An 18,008-nucleotide genomic window follows, 5' to 3' on the forward strand; every position below is an offset into this window, starting at 1 on the left:
TATGGAAAAATATGAAAAACTACTTATTGGTTCAGTCATGGTGACGTGATGTATAATGTTAGACATAGTAGAGAGATGACTATATATGACTATGAGATGCATGGTCCTTTGAAATGCTACTATTCAAGAAAAATAATGTTTGATCCTTAATTAAAGGAAGGCACACGTGAGAGAGAGGATGTATTATGTATAGTTTTAGGGTTTTGATAGATTAGAGAGTGTTAAAGATGGTTTAAGAAATTGAGATTAGAAGAATAGTGGTGTTTGTATGGTTCTGTGTGAAAAGGAGAGGAAGAGAGAAAGTAGTTAAGAATGGAGGGGTAGGGTTCTTTGCAGAGAAAAAGAGAAAAATGAGGGGGTGCAGGGAAATTTAGGGTTTTAAAAAGGATAAAAAGTTTAATGGTAAAGTTTAAATTAATTTAGGATATTTTTGGAATAAAATAAATATTGAGGAGGTGTAGGCCAGATTGGGGAGGTGGAGGGATCATCACCCCTTTGTTTCTGTCTATCAAGTGGGAATTGGGGTACTTCTCAACGCACCTTCAACCGCTTCTTCTGCAGTTCCAATTTTTTTAAAAATTCTACAACTGACTTTGATAAAAAAAATATTAACTCACGTAAAAAATTTCAACCTTTTCTCTCTCACCCACTCATTCTATAACTGACACATTCACAAATTTTGAATTTGAAACTCTAGAGTCGTGCGTTGCAATCCCTTTCTTATTTTTCTTCATTTTTCGCACACTTGTTTCGACATCCCCTTTCTTCGTCTTCTTCATATTTGTCCCATTCACACTTGTTTAGGCAGTTCTTTTTGTTTCTTCTGCACTGAACAAAGGCTGCACGAGGTTGGTTGAAGAGTTGCTTGAAGAGAGGTTTCTTGATCACTCGACAAAGAGAAAGGAAAGTTTTGCTCATTGTTTCTTGGTCACTTCTTTTTCATTAGTCATCCACAGATATTCAATTATACCACTTGATACCATTACTACCAACTAAGGTTGTCAAACGAGTTTAGGTAAACTCATGAGAGTCTAGTAAACTCGTAAGAGTTTATTTTGCATGAAAAAAAATATAAATAACATCTTAATTCAAATAAGATAACAAAATTATATAAATTGAAATACATAAGTTCATAGAAATATTATTCATAAAAATATAATGTAAAACATAGGTTTAATAGGTTCATTGGTTCCTATTTATGCAGGTTTGCGTCAATTAGGTCTTTGTATTTTCAAATGATTCAATTCAGTCCTATTCATGAAAAATTGAATTAATAAAGTCCTTACCGTTAAATTCTTCAGATGATGTTAAAACCCTTGCCTAGTGGCTAGGTGATGTGTCATTTTGCACAGACGTGGCACACACAGATATATTATTGTAATAGGAACGTGACACATAGGTGAAAAAATGTCCACTTAAATGATTTTATAATTTTAAAAGTGTTTAAAATAAAATAATGTAAATGTAATAAAAACAGATAAGTGTTATTTCTCGAAATCGAATTAAAAGGTATTTGGGTGAGAAATTGGATTTGTCTGTAATTGGGCAAAATAGGGTTCGCGGGTTACTCGTTGGGGAACACTGGGAAAATAGGGTTCGTGGGTGGTTTGCGGGTGGTTCGTGGGTTACTCGTTGTACGAGATTATCGTGATCTAACAGTGGTTTTCGCGTGGAAAGCTTTGACGAAGGTGGTTACATGTGAAACATGTGTCGTGTTGAGGTTAATATATATTCGTTTTCGTTTTTGTTGAATGTTGCATGGACGACTGTTTCCCTATTACTTTTGATGTGGTCCCCCATGTTTGAAGTGGTGATGTGGTCCCCCATGTTTGAAGTTCTGTCGGAGTGTGTTTTTGAAGCATGTTCTGTCGGAGTGTGGTCCCCCATTTTGTTGTGCTTTTAAATTTGTTTAAGTTTTCTTGTTGTTGGTGTCTATGTTAAAGTATTTTGTATATAAGTCATATAGTTTGTCTGTTGTGCTTTAATATGATAAATATTGTTATAATTTTAAGGTTTAATAGGTTGAATGGTCTCTATTTATGCAGATTTGCGTCAATTAGGATAAATAATTTTAGATAGGATAAATATTGTTATTCTGTTGATCATGGACGATCATTTCGAAGTTGTTTTCCACCGTGGAGGAAAGTTCTTCAAGAATGGGCACTTAGGTATAAGGGAGAAATTTCAACTTTTTCATTTGACCCAGATATTTATAGCTACTTCCTTGTATTGAATGTAGTAAAAGGACTTGGATATGATGCCTTTAAGGAGTTGTAGTATTGTGTAGGTAGGGGTTCTGTTTTAGATAATAGGTTAGAGCTTTTGACTGATTATAGAGGAGCCATGCACATGAGAAACATAGTTAGTCTAAATGGTCAGGTGCATGTATTTGTTGTTCACGTAGTCTCTGAACCTGAGATCATACACATGTTAGAAAATGTTCCTGAAAATGTGATGCCTGATAGTGGTGAGGGTGCACAACAGACTGAAATAATAGGTGAGAGAGGTGATGTTGCGGAGGGTGATTGTGAAGAAAGAGTTGCTGCTGAAGAAGAAAAATGTGAGGGTGATGGTGAGTAAAGAGTTGTTGCTGAAGATGAGTGTGAAAAGGAAGGTGGTGGTCATTGTGAACAACAAGGTGATGGTGGACAACAGACTGAAATAATAGGTTATACAGGAGTAGGTGAGGAGGGTGATTGTGAAGAAAGAGTTGCTGCTAAAGAGGAAAGATGTGAGGGTGATGGGGTTGTTCAAGGTGAAATTGAAACCGAGGTTGATGTGGGTGATTGTGCTAATGTTGATGGCAATTTTCATGTTAATGATGAGTGTATGGAAAGCCTGGTTGAATGTGAAATAAAAGAGGAGGAAGCAGATGGGCATTTATTTGGTGATATAGAAGTTGATGTGGCTGATTGTGCTAGTGGTAAGGGTGTCAATGTTGATGGTAATGAGGAGTGTATGGAAAACCTGGTTGACTGTGATATAGAAGAGGAGGAAGGAGATGGAGAATATGATGGAGCATCATGGAGTGAGATGTCTGATAGTGATGTTGATGATGACATAAATACTGATGATGATAGAGGTTTGTCTGATGATGAATGGGAATCCGAAGAATTATATAGTGGAGCAGAAAGTGATGGAAAAGAAAATGAAGAAGAGAGTTATGGGAAGTTTGTAACATTCACTATGCCTAAATCAATTGTTGATTACAAGTGGGATTTGGGCACTTATTTTGCTGAGAAGCAAGATTTGTTGGATGCCATAAAAACCTATGCAGTAGAAAATGGTAGAAATATAATATATGTTAAAATGATAAGAAGAGAATCAGGGCAAAATGTATGGGTGCTAAAGGAAAGTGCCCTTGGATGGCATATTGTGCTTATATGGAAGCAATACATACATGGCAATTAAGGACTATTGTGGACAACCACAGTTGTAGTAGAGAGCATAAAGTGAAATTACTTAATGCAAAATGGCTGAGTAAGAGATTGAAGACAACTATGAGAGAAAATCCCAAAGTTAAGGGAGTGGAAATTGTTGAAAAAATAAATAGAAAGTGGAATGTAGGTGTATCTAGATCCATGGCTTATAGAGCAAAAGCCATTGCTTTAGACCATGTTAATGGATCTTTCAAAGAGCAATATAAAAGAATCTATGATTATGCGAATGAGGTCCTATGTCGTAATCTTGGATCCATAGTGAAGGTGAAAGTTGAAGAAAATGAAGGTAGACATATATTCAAGAGGTTTACATTTGTCTGAAGGCCTGCAAGGACAATTTTGTCTCCTGCAGGCCTATTATAGGGCTGGGTGGTGCATTCTTGAAAGGGAAATATGGTGGTGAATTGTTAACTGCTGTTGGAAGAGACGCAAACGACCAAATGCTACCTATTGCATATGCCATTGTGGAAGTAGAGAACAAGGCCACTGTTGACTCTCTGGCAAGTGTACCAGAACGTTTCAAGTAATATAATTGGTAAAACCCAATTTCGTTCTTCCCAAGAGACTCGAAAGGCCTTATCGTTCGTGCGAATTGAAATCATAAGACTTGTAAAGAAAAATTAGTCGTTGCAAATGCAAGAACACAAAATAAACATGCAATGCGTCTGATTCAGTTGACGAGAAAAAAGACTATGGATGAATGGAGTTGTTGGGGGTTTACAATTTCATCTTATCCGCTCTCTCTTATCTAATCCTCTTGTTTAATTTGCTTTGTTATCTAATTGTCATGCAAACTTTCTTGGCCTACCCTTAACTCGATCCCTCGACAAAAATATTCTATTACTAAATACTGGCTTGCTATCCCTTGCCTCCCCTAGTAATTAATAATGTGTTAAGAACAGAAGCAAAAACAATTGATCGTCCTACCCCTTATCCCTAGGTGGTATTGCTTAATCAAGGAATTTCTCACCAATTCATGACAGTACTGTACGTCCCCGTATCAATAAAGACAAACAACAGTTATCGAATGAGTTAAACGATAAAAGCTTTAAGCGCAGATGAGAACCCAACAATTGAAAATCAAAGCATACGACAAGCATATAAATAAACAAGAGTTTCAATAAAAGAGAGTTTCAAAAGATTACATTGTTTTCCCCAACAACAAAAGGGTTTAGTTCACCATTATCATGGTGAACTTAGATGAAAAATGATGGAAGAATGGAAAAGCAAACCCTAGATAGGATGAAAAAGAGCCTAAGCATCCAAGATATCTTCTCCAAGGAGTGAAAATTAGGTCTGGCTGTCCTCTTCTGTCAAAAGAATGAATCTCAAATCGTAATAGGGCTATTTATAACTGAGGAGCGTCACAGAAAACAGGTCCAAGCCCAACAGACAACCGCCCGACGTCACACTTATGCCGCCCGGCGGTTTGCCCATAGTTGCGCCACCGCCTAGCGATAGGGGCTGCCGCCCGGCGGTTTACCTTTTACCGCAAAACCGCCCAGCGTCCACGCCTGGTGCCACCTCCTCGCATTTGACCGCCCAGCGGTGAATTTTGTCGTTGGGCGGTTTCTCGACTCTTCTTTTCTTCAGTTTTCTTCCTCTGTCTTGAGTCTAAGACCTTCATCTTCAACTCCAATCTTCACTTTCATCAAAATTGCTACAAAACAATGCAAAACAAGCATAATATCGCTAAAAATAGCTTTTGACTCTCAACTGACTCATTTATTGAGTTTTGCTTGATTCTAAGCTCGTTGTAAGTCTTAAAGGGTGTAATTTAGTCTTTATTGACACATGGAAATGGTTTATGGGGTACAAAGAAGGATACAAAGAAGAAGTTGATGCTTAAGTGGCTGAATTCTTTTACATTAGTGCCATTCCTTTAATGCAATTAGAAATCCAGCATATGTGAAACAATTTTTAAGTATGGAGTTGGATACAAACCATCATCTTATCATGATATTGGAGAGAAACTCTTGAACCAAGCTGTGAAGAAAACCGATGCAAATCTTGAGGAATGTAAGGAGGAGTGGAAGAGAATTGGATGTACAATTATGTCTAATGGTTGGACGGATAGAAAAAGACGTTCTATTTGCAACTTCTTGGTGAATAGTCCTAAAGGGACTCTTTTTCTTTATTCACTTGACACTTCAGACATTTCAAAAACAATTAATAAAGATTTCAAAATGTTAGATGATGTTGTAGAGTTTGTTGAAGAAGAAAATGTTGTTCAAGTTGTCACTGATAATGCTGCAAATTTCAAGGCAGACGGAGAATTGTTGATGCAAAAAAGGGAAAATTTGTATTCGACTCCATGTGAAGCACATCACATTGATTTGATATTTGAAGATTTTGAAAAGAATTTGAAGGTCCATGAATTGACCATTAAGAAGGGAAGGAAGATTACAACTTACATTTGTGGGAGATCAATGTTGATTTCCTTGTTGAAAAAGTTCACTAAAGGTAGAGACTGGATAAGACTGGGTGTGACTAGATTTGCCACAGCTTATTTAACTCTTGCTTGTCTTCATGAATTGAAGGCATCATTGTTGACCATGTTTAGCTCTGAAGAGTGGAAGACAAGCAAGTTTGGAACTTCACAAGAGGGTAGAAAACTACAATATGTGGTATTAGATAGCCGGTTCTGGAAGAATATCTCCACATGCCTTAAAGTTGTTGTCCCTCTTATGGTGGCCTTAAGATTAGTAGACTCAGATGTAAAACCTGCAATGGGTTTCATTTATGAAGAGATAGATTGTGCAAAAGAGAAGATTAGGTTTAACTTTAACAATATCAAAAAGAGGTAAATTTTCAAACTTTTACTCATTCAATATTTAATTACTTATGTGTGAAATTATTTCTGATATAGCATAATTGATGTAGTTATGAAGAGGTTTGGAGAATAATTGATGTTCGATGGGATAATCAACTTCATAGGCCTTTGCATGCAGCTGCCTATTTTCTGAATCCTCATTTCCACTATGAACCTAACTTTAGAAGTGATGATGGTGGAAAGGTGATGATGGCAACCCCTAAAGGGACTTCCCATCCAAAGAAGCCTCAACTACACTAAGACTATAAAAGGGAAGTTGATTAAGAACTTAATCTTTTCTTTCTAAAGTCTTAGCAAGTTTCTCTCTAACTAGATACATTTTACTATGTTTTGTAGGTCATTAATAAAGCTTGGCAACACTTGGATGAGTAATCAAGCAAGGAGAAGCAAAAGAGCTAAAGATGAAGAATGTGATGTCGGCTCTCAGCGACATGATTCCAACTGCCTAGCGGTGACGACAAGTGTCTTCTTCCTTGAGCACGTGATTCAGATGGAGCACCTAGCCAGCTAGACAAGCTTCCTCCGCAAGCTACCTTTTATTTCCGTCACGTTTACATTAGGATAGCTTCTACTGCAAACTTGAGAGCTCTCCTTCTCCTATAAATAGAGAGCTTCATCACTTGTAGATGTAACTTGATTTGCAGTAATGAAATGTTGTTGAATTCTCAGCTATCCTCTCAAGTTCAACCTTGTGCCTTGTTTTCTTGCACCTCCTATAGCTCCTTTCCCCTTTGGAAGGCTGCCTGAGCTATAATTCTACCAAAAACATTCATCAAACATCACCAGACATTTTCACAAACACCTTCAGTGCAATTCGGACTCCATCTTCTACATTACTCCGCTGCCACTTCTCTGCGACTTGGAGCATTCAGACTTGGAGCAATCTCATTTTTCAACTTATTTTCACAGTTGCCATAGCATCACCTTACTGTTTTTCACTTTCAAATTCTCATTTGGATTGGCAAAAGCTGGGGGATCTTGTTCTAGTTAACTTCCAACGCTTAAACCAGTATAAAGCTAAAATAAAAAGCATAGATACCCGTGCAATCCGGTCTTACAAGTCAAAAAACCAAAATAACACAATTTCTACAGCTCATTGTGGCATTTCATCAAACAGTTTTAAATTTTCATCAAACACTTGCATTGCACAGAATTCAATCATTGTTTTGAGTTTTTATTGCTTTTATAATTTGTTCTAGACCCTATCCTAGGTTCCTTTTTAGTGCTAGCCTTTTCTTCTAGCCCAACATTCATTAGAATTCAACTTTGCTGGACTTCCACCATGTGCTGTTATCTTTTTCTGCATTAAAAAAAAACTGGTGCAGTATATTGCTGTCTCACTCACGATTTTTGTGATTTCTTGATGGGTTTGAACCTTATATTGGTGGAATTCTAGTATCCAGCTGGACCTTATCAAAGGGGTAGCATCTTAAGGAGTGAAGGTCTTGCTAACTTGGCTTCAAGTGGACTTCAAGAGGACTTTAAGTGGCCTGTCCAGCCACCTTTTTCAGCAGCAAAACACCATTCCAAAGTTCCATTTCAGCATTTATTTTGTTTTTGCAGCCACACTTGGCTTTGCTTACATAGTTCTATATTTCATTGTACTATTTGGCTTTCTATCACGGAACCTTTGTAGTAAATTGCTCTTTGCTTTTGAAACTTGAGTTACTTGGGAAAATGCTTAGCAAGCAATTCCAAGTGCTCCATTAAAACATTGTAATAGTCTAGTTGTGTATCTTAGTGTGGAAGTGTGTCAAGTGGCTCCAAGTGTCATTTGCACTTTCACATAGGGTCGTTTTTCTTTTCTCATTCATTTCATACTTCCTTTCTTTTTACTTGTTGATTATTTGTGTTCTACGTCTCCGTGATAGCTAGGTGTGCTACCATATAGATAAACCTTCATTTGGTTTATAGGTGCATAACATTGTTGCATTCAAAAAGGTTTTGAAAGACTTCTATATAGAAACTTGGGGAAGAAACGTCAGGAGAAACTCTGGCTAAGGAAGGACAAGGTTTCTAAGCTTGTCCATTATGACTCACCTCTCCTTCCTGGGAGCTATTCGGTTTCTTCACCTTTAGAATCTTTATAGAAATCTTTCACAAAAATCTAAAAAGTTTTGATGTCTTGTTATGATAGGTCTTTTTCTTCATATAGATCCTTTAGGTCTTCTGGTCTTCATCAACCAATTACTTTCAAAGAAATTAAAAGCAAACTTGATGAAGCTAGAAGAAGAATTTGTTCAATTTATGAATTTGAGAGGATTGAGGATGAGTTGTATAAACAAGCTAGGGCAAATATTCCATTCTTTGGAGAGGATATTGGTGCATTGACATACCTAGCTTGGGAAAAGGACATTGATGACTTGCATTCATTCATTGCTAGAAAAAGTAAACATGAATCCTACTTTCATTCTAGAAATAACACATCTTATGTCCTTAGTCTCTACACATCTAGATTTGAAATACATGAAAGAGAGTGGTGGGATGAAACGCAATATAATGTTAGGATAGGTAGAAAATCCCCCATCGATGATTGGAATGAACTCAAAGCTTGCATGAGAAGGGAGTTTGTGCCTTCAACCATTAAGAGAAACCTACAATCCCTAAGATCTTACACTGAAGATGGGAAAACATTTCTTGAAAGCTTAAATGACAATGGTTTCCTTCTTAGAGAATTAGAATTTGAAATTAGACTTAAGGAGTTAAAGGTTAAGGCACTAGAGTTGAAAGTTAAGAGGCTAGATGTTGAGAGACAACAAGAAGAAAAAAGAGAGAGAAGGAGAAGAGTTAAAAGAGAGAGAAGAAGAAGAAAGAAAGAAAAAAGAGCGAGAGCGAAGTGAAGAAGAAAAGAAGAAAGATGAGGAACATAAAGAGAAGGAGCTATTGCTAAAGAAGGCAACTCCTACTCTCACCATCACCATAGAACCTAAAAGGGAAAGACTCTCATTCTTTACTTCTTTTCCAATTATTTTGCATTCTTCCATTATTAATTTTTCTTTAAAAACAATTGCCATTCCATATTCTCTGCAATCCTTTTCAAAACATGGCAATTCAAAACTTGAGTACATGCTACCCTTGTGTACACAAGTAACTCAAAATAACAATAAAATAACTCTGGAATATGGAATTTTCCATTTTTCCAAGATTAATTTTCAGAAAATATTTTTCAAAAAGAGAGAGAAGACTTTTATTTTGTCTTCTTCTCTTTGCATATCTCTTATTCATCATACTCATTTTTGCTATCTTTTGTAGATATATCATTGACCCAGGTGGAAAATAAACACCAAAGTTGTGTTTCTTCTTTCTTCCCGATTTGAGGACAAATTGTTTTTAAAGAGGGAGGGAATGATGGCAACCCCTAAAGGGACTTCCCATCCAAAGAAGCCTCAACTACACTAAGACTATAAAAGGGAAGTTGATTAAGAACTTAATCTTTTCTTTCTAAAGTCTTAGCANGTTNCTCTCTAACTAAATACATTTTACTATGTTTTGTAGGTAATTAATAAAGCTTGGCAACACTTGGATGAGTAATCAAGCAAGGAGAAGCAAAAGAGCTAAAGATGAAGAATGTGCTATCAACGCTCAGCGGCATGATTCCTACTACCAAGCGGTGACGAGAAGTTTCTTCTTCCTTGAGCACGTGATTCAGATGGAGCACCTAGCTAACTGGATAAGCTTCCTTCGCAAGCTACCTTTTATTTCCATCACATTTACATTAGGATAACTTCTACTGCACACTTGAGAGCTCTCCTTCTCCTATAAATAGAGAGCTTCATCACTTATAGATGTAACTTGATTTGGAGTAATGAAATGTTGTTGAATTCTCAGCTATCCTCTCAAGTTTAACCTTGTGCCTTGTTATCTTGCACCTCCTATAGCTCCTTTTCCCTTTGGAAGGCTGCTTGAGCTATAATTCTACCAAAAATATTCATCCAACATCACCAGACATGTTCACAAACACCTTCAGTGCAATTCGGACTCCATCTTCTACATTACTCCGCTGCCACTTCTCTGCGACTTGAAGCATTCTTCTGTGTATCATGGAGATGCTTCCATCAGGTGAAAGAAGGATTGTATTTTTTCATGAGAAGATTGATACCAGATATGGCAGAAAGAAGAAAAATTAATTTACAAATTGTTGAATTTCATAATGCTAGAGGACTTTTTGGAATGGAAGATGCAAATGAGTGTAGGAAAAAGTTAAGTCCTGGGGAATGGTGGGACATGTTTGGTGATGGAACTCCGGAGTTGAAGAGAGTTGTTATTCGAATTCTAAGCTTGACTTGTAGTTCTTTTAGATGTGAGCGTAATTGGAGCTCATTTGAAATGGTAATTTAAATTATTTTTAATTTATAAATTCCTTTATTATGTTTATATCTTCACTAAAAATATTATATTTCATTTTATGTTCATACAAAGAGAAGGAATTGTTTGCATCAAAAAAAGATGAATGATTTAGTTTATGTGATGTATAACTCCAAGCTGAAAAGTAGACAAACTCGAAAAACTGTAACTCTTCCATTTGATGACATTGAATCAGATGATGAATGGATAGCTGAAGAGGCAGACGATGTTGTTGAGATTAATCAAGTTGAAGGTGAAAATGATGGTGAAAATGTTCACTTAGATGGAGCAACAACAGATTCTGCTCTAGATGCTCTTGATCTTGATAACATAACATTTGAGAACAATGAGGATGCACAACATTCATTAGAGGAAGAGTTAGATGGCGATGATGATGGAGATGATGATGCTATTATTAGAGGATTAGGCATAGAGACTTTGACATTTCAATTTATATTTTACATTATATTTTTATGAACAATATTTCTATGAACTTATGTATTTCAATTTATATAATTTTGTTATCTTATTTGGATTAGGATGTTTACGAGTCGATTTTATAAGTTGAGTTTACTGGACTCTCACTAGTTTACGTAAACTCTCAAGTTTGACAACTTTGCACAAAAGTACCCTGTGTGAGATTTGAGTCACTTGATATTCTTTCTTGTGTGTGATATATCTCTTGATTGCTTACACATGTGCCTTGGCTTGACTCTTTTGATGATTTTTGATTGATATGTATGTTTGGAAGTGATAAAGGCAATGTTGTTCTTGAGCCTCTCTAACCAAATAAGCCTACCTTGTTCTAATCCTTTGATAACCCTGGTTCTTTGTTTTCAAGCTCATTAATTAGCCTTAAGTGAAAAACCATGATTACCTTAACCTTAGGGAATTTTGGAGCTTTGGAATTGTTTTGGGAACATGTGTGGTCTTCTTAGAGATTCTTATGAATTGGCTAATCAATTTTCTTGGCTCCTCTAGTACTTGTTGTGTAAATATGTTGTGCATCTTGTCTCTTATAATTGTTTTCTTAAAAAAACGAGAAAATTGATGAGGATTGAAGATAACATATCAACATTTCTTTTTAATTTTGTTTTTAGGTTAGCTTTGGGCCATTTTGGGCATCTTTTATAGAACCCATTAGAAGGGCATAATTGTAATTTGAGTTCTATAAACCCCAAATCAGATTTCAATAGCTTCTCTTCTCCCTTATTTCATATTATTTATCTCTAGGTCTTGGAGCATTGTTTCGTTTTTCAGCCCCCTAACCCCCTTTGGGGGTTTAGGTTTTGTGCTCTTTTCCTTTCCATTAATGAATGAATCTCGTTTTTAATTTGTAATTGTTATTTCGTTTCTTGTTGCTGTTTAATTTCGCATTTCAATTTCAAGTTTGTGCATTTCAATTTCGTCCAAAATTTTGTTTCACTTTGCATTTTTCAATTGTGTTTTTGTTTGTGTTTTTGAAGTCTATTTTCTTTCAAGGATTACATTTTCATTTCTGTTACTGGGTTTAATGAATTCACTTCGGTTTTGTTGTTCTGATTTCGCTTTAATGGTAGTTTAAGTGTGTTTGGTTGGGCATTAGTGAAATTTCATTGGTTCCATGAGATTTCTGAACTGTAATTGTGTTTTTGGTGCTCTGATTTGGCTAATATTAAATTTGTTTGTTCACTTGCAATCGGGTACACGCTTAGTTGCCTAATTGGTGTTTAATCTTCGCTTAGTTGATGAAATTGTGAGGTGTAGAATTGATTAAACATTAGCATTGCGTTTGCATAATTCACTTTTATGAAAACATGGTCAGTCTTCGCTTAGTTGGTTAACTTATGTTCGATTAGGGGTTAAAGTAGTGTGTATTTGTTCTTAATTTGTGATTGGAAGCATTGTAATTGAGCTAGTGACCAATCGTTTTCAATTAGTAGTTCAATTTGTGTTTTAGTTGTTCGTTTCCATTCACAAAACTGTCCATAAACCACCCTCCACCACGTGTTCGACCTATTGCTTGAACCATATTTGGTCCTTGAGATACGACCTAAGAGTTATTTCCTTGTTTATACCGCACTTTATTTGCATATTAATTTGATTCGGGTACGACCTTGATCAGACATACAACATAATTATACAACATACATCATATTCATACTACATACACTAATATGCATCACATACTCAATACATGTCAAATCATATTGCATACATCAATATGCCTCACATAATCAATACCTCTAAAACGATATTGCATACACCAATATGCATCACATAATCAATACATCTTAAACCATACTACATACACCAATATGCATCACATAATCAATACATGTCAAACCATATTGTATACAACAATATGCTTATCCAATTACCTGATTAATCACCTTTCACTTACACATCACCAACACACTCATGTCCAATACCCAACGTCACTCTCATCACTCGATTCAGAGCTTCCCCCACATTCCCCTAATGTGTAGTGTTGCTTCCCATCACCCGTCTAGGGAGATTCCTCGGGAAAGTATACTCTATTCAAGAGCTTCCCTGGGAAAGTGCAAGTATACTTCCCATCACTCTCCTAGGGAGTTTCCCTAGGCCAGCACACACAATGTTATCTCAATTGTAACAAGCTTCTTTGGACCAGTACCGCATATTACCCCATCACTCTTTGCAAGAATATAAGACATTCCCTGGGCAGTTACACATTCCACCAATGTGTATTATTGCTTCACATCACTCGTCTCAGGAGATTCCCAAGGAAGTAGACAACGTCACTCCCCATCACTCTATTTAAGGGCTTCCCTGGCAAGTGCAAGTGTCACTCCCCATCACTCACCTAAAGAGCTTCCCCAAGCCAACAACCACAATGCTTAGTGTCCATCACTCATACAATGAGACCGTTCAAGCCAGAACACACATCACATGATTCTTATCCACACAATTACAACCATGCCATAACATACATTTCCTCTTATCATCACATACTTATAATCCATCCACATGTCATAGTTCAAACATACTCAAACAAACATATAGGATCCTCATAATATCATATCACACATAACTCAAGTTCCTCATACACCATAAAACTCATAGCTAAATCATATTCAATCATGATTTCCACAAAACATAATCATACAAACTTCCTTTTCATATAATTTTACAATCTCAAACAGATCATAACACATTCCCATGTCTAACAGATGCATCAAACAACTCAAAAACACTCAAGACAAACTTTCTGTCTCGCGACATTCGCCCAAGCGAATGGCTCCACTCGCTCAAGCGAATGGCTCCACTCGCTCAAGCAAATAGCTCCACTCTCCCAAGTGAATGACTCCACTCTCCCAAGCGAGTGAGCTTTTCATTATGATAAACCAAGAACAAATATATCAAATGAGAGAACTCATTAAAAGAGGAAAAACTTTTCGAAAAAGTGTAGAATGATTCTTTGAAAGAGAAGATGAGTTTGAAGAGAAAGTGAGAAAGCTTTTAAGTGTCAAGAGAAAAAGAGAGATTCAAAGAGGGAGAGAAAGAAAGAGTTGAAAGAAAACAATATCTTGCTACCTTAGAAGAAGAGCTTAAAATTCTTAATGAAAAAAGTGAAAAGTCAAAGAGGATTTAAGGAAGATTGTGAAAAGGAAGAAAGAGAAAAGAAAGAATGAGAAGCATGAGAAAAGAGAGAAAGAGCATCAAGTAAGAAGAGAGAAATGGGAGTGGGAAAGAAGAAGAGAATGTGAAGAGAAAAAAGATAAAAGAAAGGAATGAGAAAGAAAAGAGAGAAAAAGAGCAAGAGAAGAGCAAAAATTACTAAAGCCCCCTACCACTCCCATAATTAAGGTTAAGATTAAGATGATGAAGGAAGTTTTCCAATCCTTGAACTATTCTTAAGACATCCAACCATTTTTCATAACTCCAACTTTTACTTTTGAAAAAATTTTAACTTTTTATTCACCTCCTACTACTTTTAGCTCCCCAAATTTTTCCAAATCAAACTTTGAGTTAATGTAACCTTCTAGGATACAATTAATTCAAAGTAAACACAAACAATTTTATGGAGTAGACCTTTAAGGTTTTCAAGTAAATTCTTTTGAAATTAACATAAGGTCTTTTTCATATCTTTCATCTAGATATATGTTTTTTGTGGCTCATAAGATTATTGGATTTGTGTTTGACACTTGCATATGGATCTTTGATCTCGATGGAAAGATACACAAATTAACTAATAATAAGAAAATGTTTTTTGTCATAAAAGAACATGAAGACTTGAGGACTAATCCTTTTCAAAAGGGAGAGTATGATTGCATATCCCTAAAAGTTGACTCTTGTGTTGGAATGGATAGTCTTTCAAACATATACATCCAACACAAGATAAATAAAAGCTTTAAAGATGTTCTTACTATCCAAGACCATGATCATTAATTTGATTTAAGATGTATCATTCTTGGGAGCTATATTCTTCATTTACTCACTATCATAACACTTGTTATAACTTGTGTTATAAGATGAGAATTTGACCCCGTGGAAAAGAGACATAATGACTCCAAAGAAGATGAGGAAGGTTGCCTTAGCCCAAGTTGAAGATTTGAGGGCAAATTCTTTTCAAGAGGGAGGTAATTATGACAAATCCCTTAGTCATGGTCAAACATTTTCAAGAGAGTGGAAGTCATCCATGAAGATGATATCAACTCTACCTTGTGGGCCACCTTTGGAGCCATCATGGAGCATAGATTGAAAAGTAGTGTAGGATATCTAGGCCATTATATTCGACCATATAGTGTAGGTTTATTTAAGGTTTGTATTAAGGCCTAAATAGCATAGGATTTTCCTTAAGTTAGACATCCAAAGCAAGTGAAAAGTGTGTGTCATGTGACATGCTTCCATTGAAGAGGATTTGCTTTTTAGGTGTGGCCACATAACACCCTAGGAGTGGAGAGGATTTTTTTGGTAGTGGTCACATATTCCTCCACCATTAGAGAGGATTTGCTTTTAGTAGTGGCCACATGACACTCTAGGAAAGAAGATAATTGTGTTTTGTGATTAGCCACATGTCCTCCCATCATTAGAGAGGATTTGTGGACACTTGTTCACTCCTTAGAAGGTCTCATTTTTGGCCAATGAGAACAAAGGTGGGAGATCATGCTTTTAGGATTAGAAGGAGACACCTTTGACCTATAAATAGTGGTGTCTCCACCCTTGTATTTCATCTTGGATTAATGCAATGTTATGCTGCAAAATTTACGTCATACACTTCCTAGATCAAGACTAAAGCAACCCTAGAGGCCCCTTTAGTCACCTTTTCTCCTTGAGTTGGTCTCACCTCTCTTGGAGCCCCCAAATACTACATTATTACCACAATCTCTTAGGGCCATGAACTTCAACACCATCCATACCTTAGCTCATCATACTTGGACTATTTACCACAATTTTTCCACACCATCCATCCAAGGAAACACCCCTTCATGCACATTTCCTAACTTTGGCCCAACTTAGCTAAGGAGGTTGCCACCATGAAAGCTCAAAGAACAAGAAAATAGAAGAAATTCTACTAAAATCGAAATAAAGTTTGAAATTTCAAGAAGATAATAGAGAATATTTTTTTTATAAACTTACCAATGATCTAATGGCAAGTATGAACCCAAAACTATAAAGATAAGGCACTTAAAAGGTTGTATATGATGAAGTTTTGAAATCCAAGTTGTAAATATTTTTTTGTGATTTTTCAAAGCACACACTAGAAGTAAATGACAATAAAGGACTACACATGACTCTAGACAATATGAATGAATTAGAAAATCAAAATGACTCAAAATATTGAAAATGACCGAACATATATGGAGAAAATACTCAACAAAAACTTAAAAGCACACAAATAGTAGCCTAAACTACCAAAACAAAACTTGAAAAACATTGATGACAACATTCTAGTAGCTTTGACCTTTGTTGAGTATTTTGATCATACTTTTCTCCATAGAACTCCAAATGAAATGTTTTTTTTTTTGTTGGAAACTAGACTCAAAGGACTTTAATTTAACTATAAATATGTATTGTTTGGACCTTTGTACTAGCTGTAGTCTAATTTTGAAAAATCATAAATATAAACTGTAGAGTAAAGGAGGTTAATTTAGACCATTTCAAGATAGCCACAACAAGACAATAAGGAGAAAAGATGAACAATATGGAATTTAAACATAAAGATAGAGACCAAGATACTTAGCTCTTGAAGAACCTAAGCTCTTGATACCAAATGATGACAATCCTCCTAATTAGGTTGGGCTAAAACTCTAAGAAAAACTATAGAGGTAGGTGAAGGATGATATGGTGTGGAAGCTTTGATGGATAAGGGAGCTAAGCTCACAATTTTGTGATGTTTATGGATGATGGAATGATGTTTAATGATGCTCTAAGAGAGGTTGGGCCAGCTCTTGGAGGAAGGTGGCTAGAGGAGGCCATTTGGGTTGCTCTAGCCTAGGGTGACCTAATAAGAGTAGTATGACACAAAAATGACAGGATAACTTTACTCTCAATAAAAGGTAATTACATGAAGGAGAGACACCTCTATTTATAGGCTAAGGTGTATCACAATGGGCAAAAAGATAAACCTAAAAGAGCCACATTGTTAGCTTGGAGAGCAAGGAGAAAATCCTTTCTATCAGGAGAAGGACAAGTGGCAAAAATCCTTTCCAATGAGAGGGGGACATTCTGCCACTATCTATGGAGAATCCTTTCCATTCCTAAAGTGACATGTGACCACTAAGTAGGAGGAAAAAATCTCCAAAGGAAGGGTGACACATGGCATGAATGACCCACCTCTCCTTGTCCATTAAGTTAGATGAAACTTTGACCCCTTGTTCAACAAGCCCAAAATCATGTTCCACTTTGGTCAACATTGGGCCTTGGCCTTTTGTTGACTTGAGTGGAGAGCCTATCCTAGCGATTTCTGTTATCGTTGGGCATGTTGTTCCACCCGCTATCGGGCTACTATCGGACCACCCATTAAAAAATCTAATCCCACGCTCGAGATGTATATACCTCGGCGTGAGGAGTGTGTGTTGGAAGTCCCATATCGACTAGAGATAAGACCATTTAAGTGTATATAAGTGGGTGCAAATCTCACCCTACAAGCCGGTTTTGTGGGGTTGCGTTAGGCTTAAACTCCACTTCTAACATGTATGAATAATGAAGAGATGAGGAGAAATCTCCTTTGTGTGTCTTTGCATACACATAGGGTAATGTATTTATAATAATAAGAATGTGGGCTAAGCCCAAATACAAATGAATATGTGAAAATAAAATAATAAGCATAAGACTATATTTCCCTAATAAACATATAATATCTAACCGGATGCAATTGACACTTTTAAACCATGTGTGGACGAAATTGTAACTTTTTTAAAAGGATA

At 36.2% G+C, this 18,008-nt stretch overlaps 1 protein-coding gene across 1 annotated transcript; it reads left to right on the forward strand.

Annotated features, from left to right (window-relative positions):
• The first annotated feature begins 3,581 nt into the window (after window positions 1-3,581).
• LOC106755418 lies at window positions 3,582-11,185 on the forward strand. Its single transcript, XM_014637568.1, has 8 exons — window positions 3,582-3,745; window positions 3,793-3,940; window positions 5,336-6,243; window positions 6,324-6,456; window positions 10,241-10,332; window positions 10,431-10,602; window positions 10,756-11,044; window positions 11,157-11,185. Exons 1-8 carry the CDS (start codon window positions 3,582-3,584, stop codon window positions 11,183-11,185), a joined length of 1,935 nt encoding a protein of 644 aa, XP_014493054.1.
• The last annotated feature ends 6,823 nt before the right edge of the window (window positions 11,186-18,008 follow it).

The sequence above is a fragment of the Vigna radiata genome, unplaced genomic scaffold, assembly GCF_000741045.1.
Source record: "Vigna radiata var. radiata cultivar VC1973A unplaced genomic scaffold, Vradiata_ver6 scaffold_259, whole genome shotgun sequence".
NCBI classification, from domain to species: domain Eukaryota; kingdom Viridiplantae; phylum Streptophyta; class Magnoliopsida; order Fabales; family Fabaceae; genus Vigna; species Vigna radiata.

What these genes read in the sequence shown, in the direction of transcription:
- LOC106755418 (XM_014637568.1), top strand. Translation starts at nt 3,582, where the DNA reads ATGGCTTATAGAGCAAAAGCCATTGCTTTAGACCATGTTAATGGATCT. An exon ending in GGTAGACATATATTCAAGAG is followed by an intron (nt 3,746 to 3,792) that starts GTTTACATTTGT and finishes TGTCTCCTGCAG; the next exon opens with GCCTATTATAGGGCTGGGTG. An exon ending in TTTAACAATATCAAAAAGAG is followed by an intron (nt 6,244 to 6,323) that starts GTAAATTTTCAA and finishes TAATTGATGTAG; the next exon opens with TTATGAAGAGGTTTGGAGAA.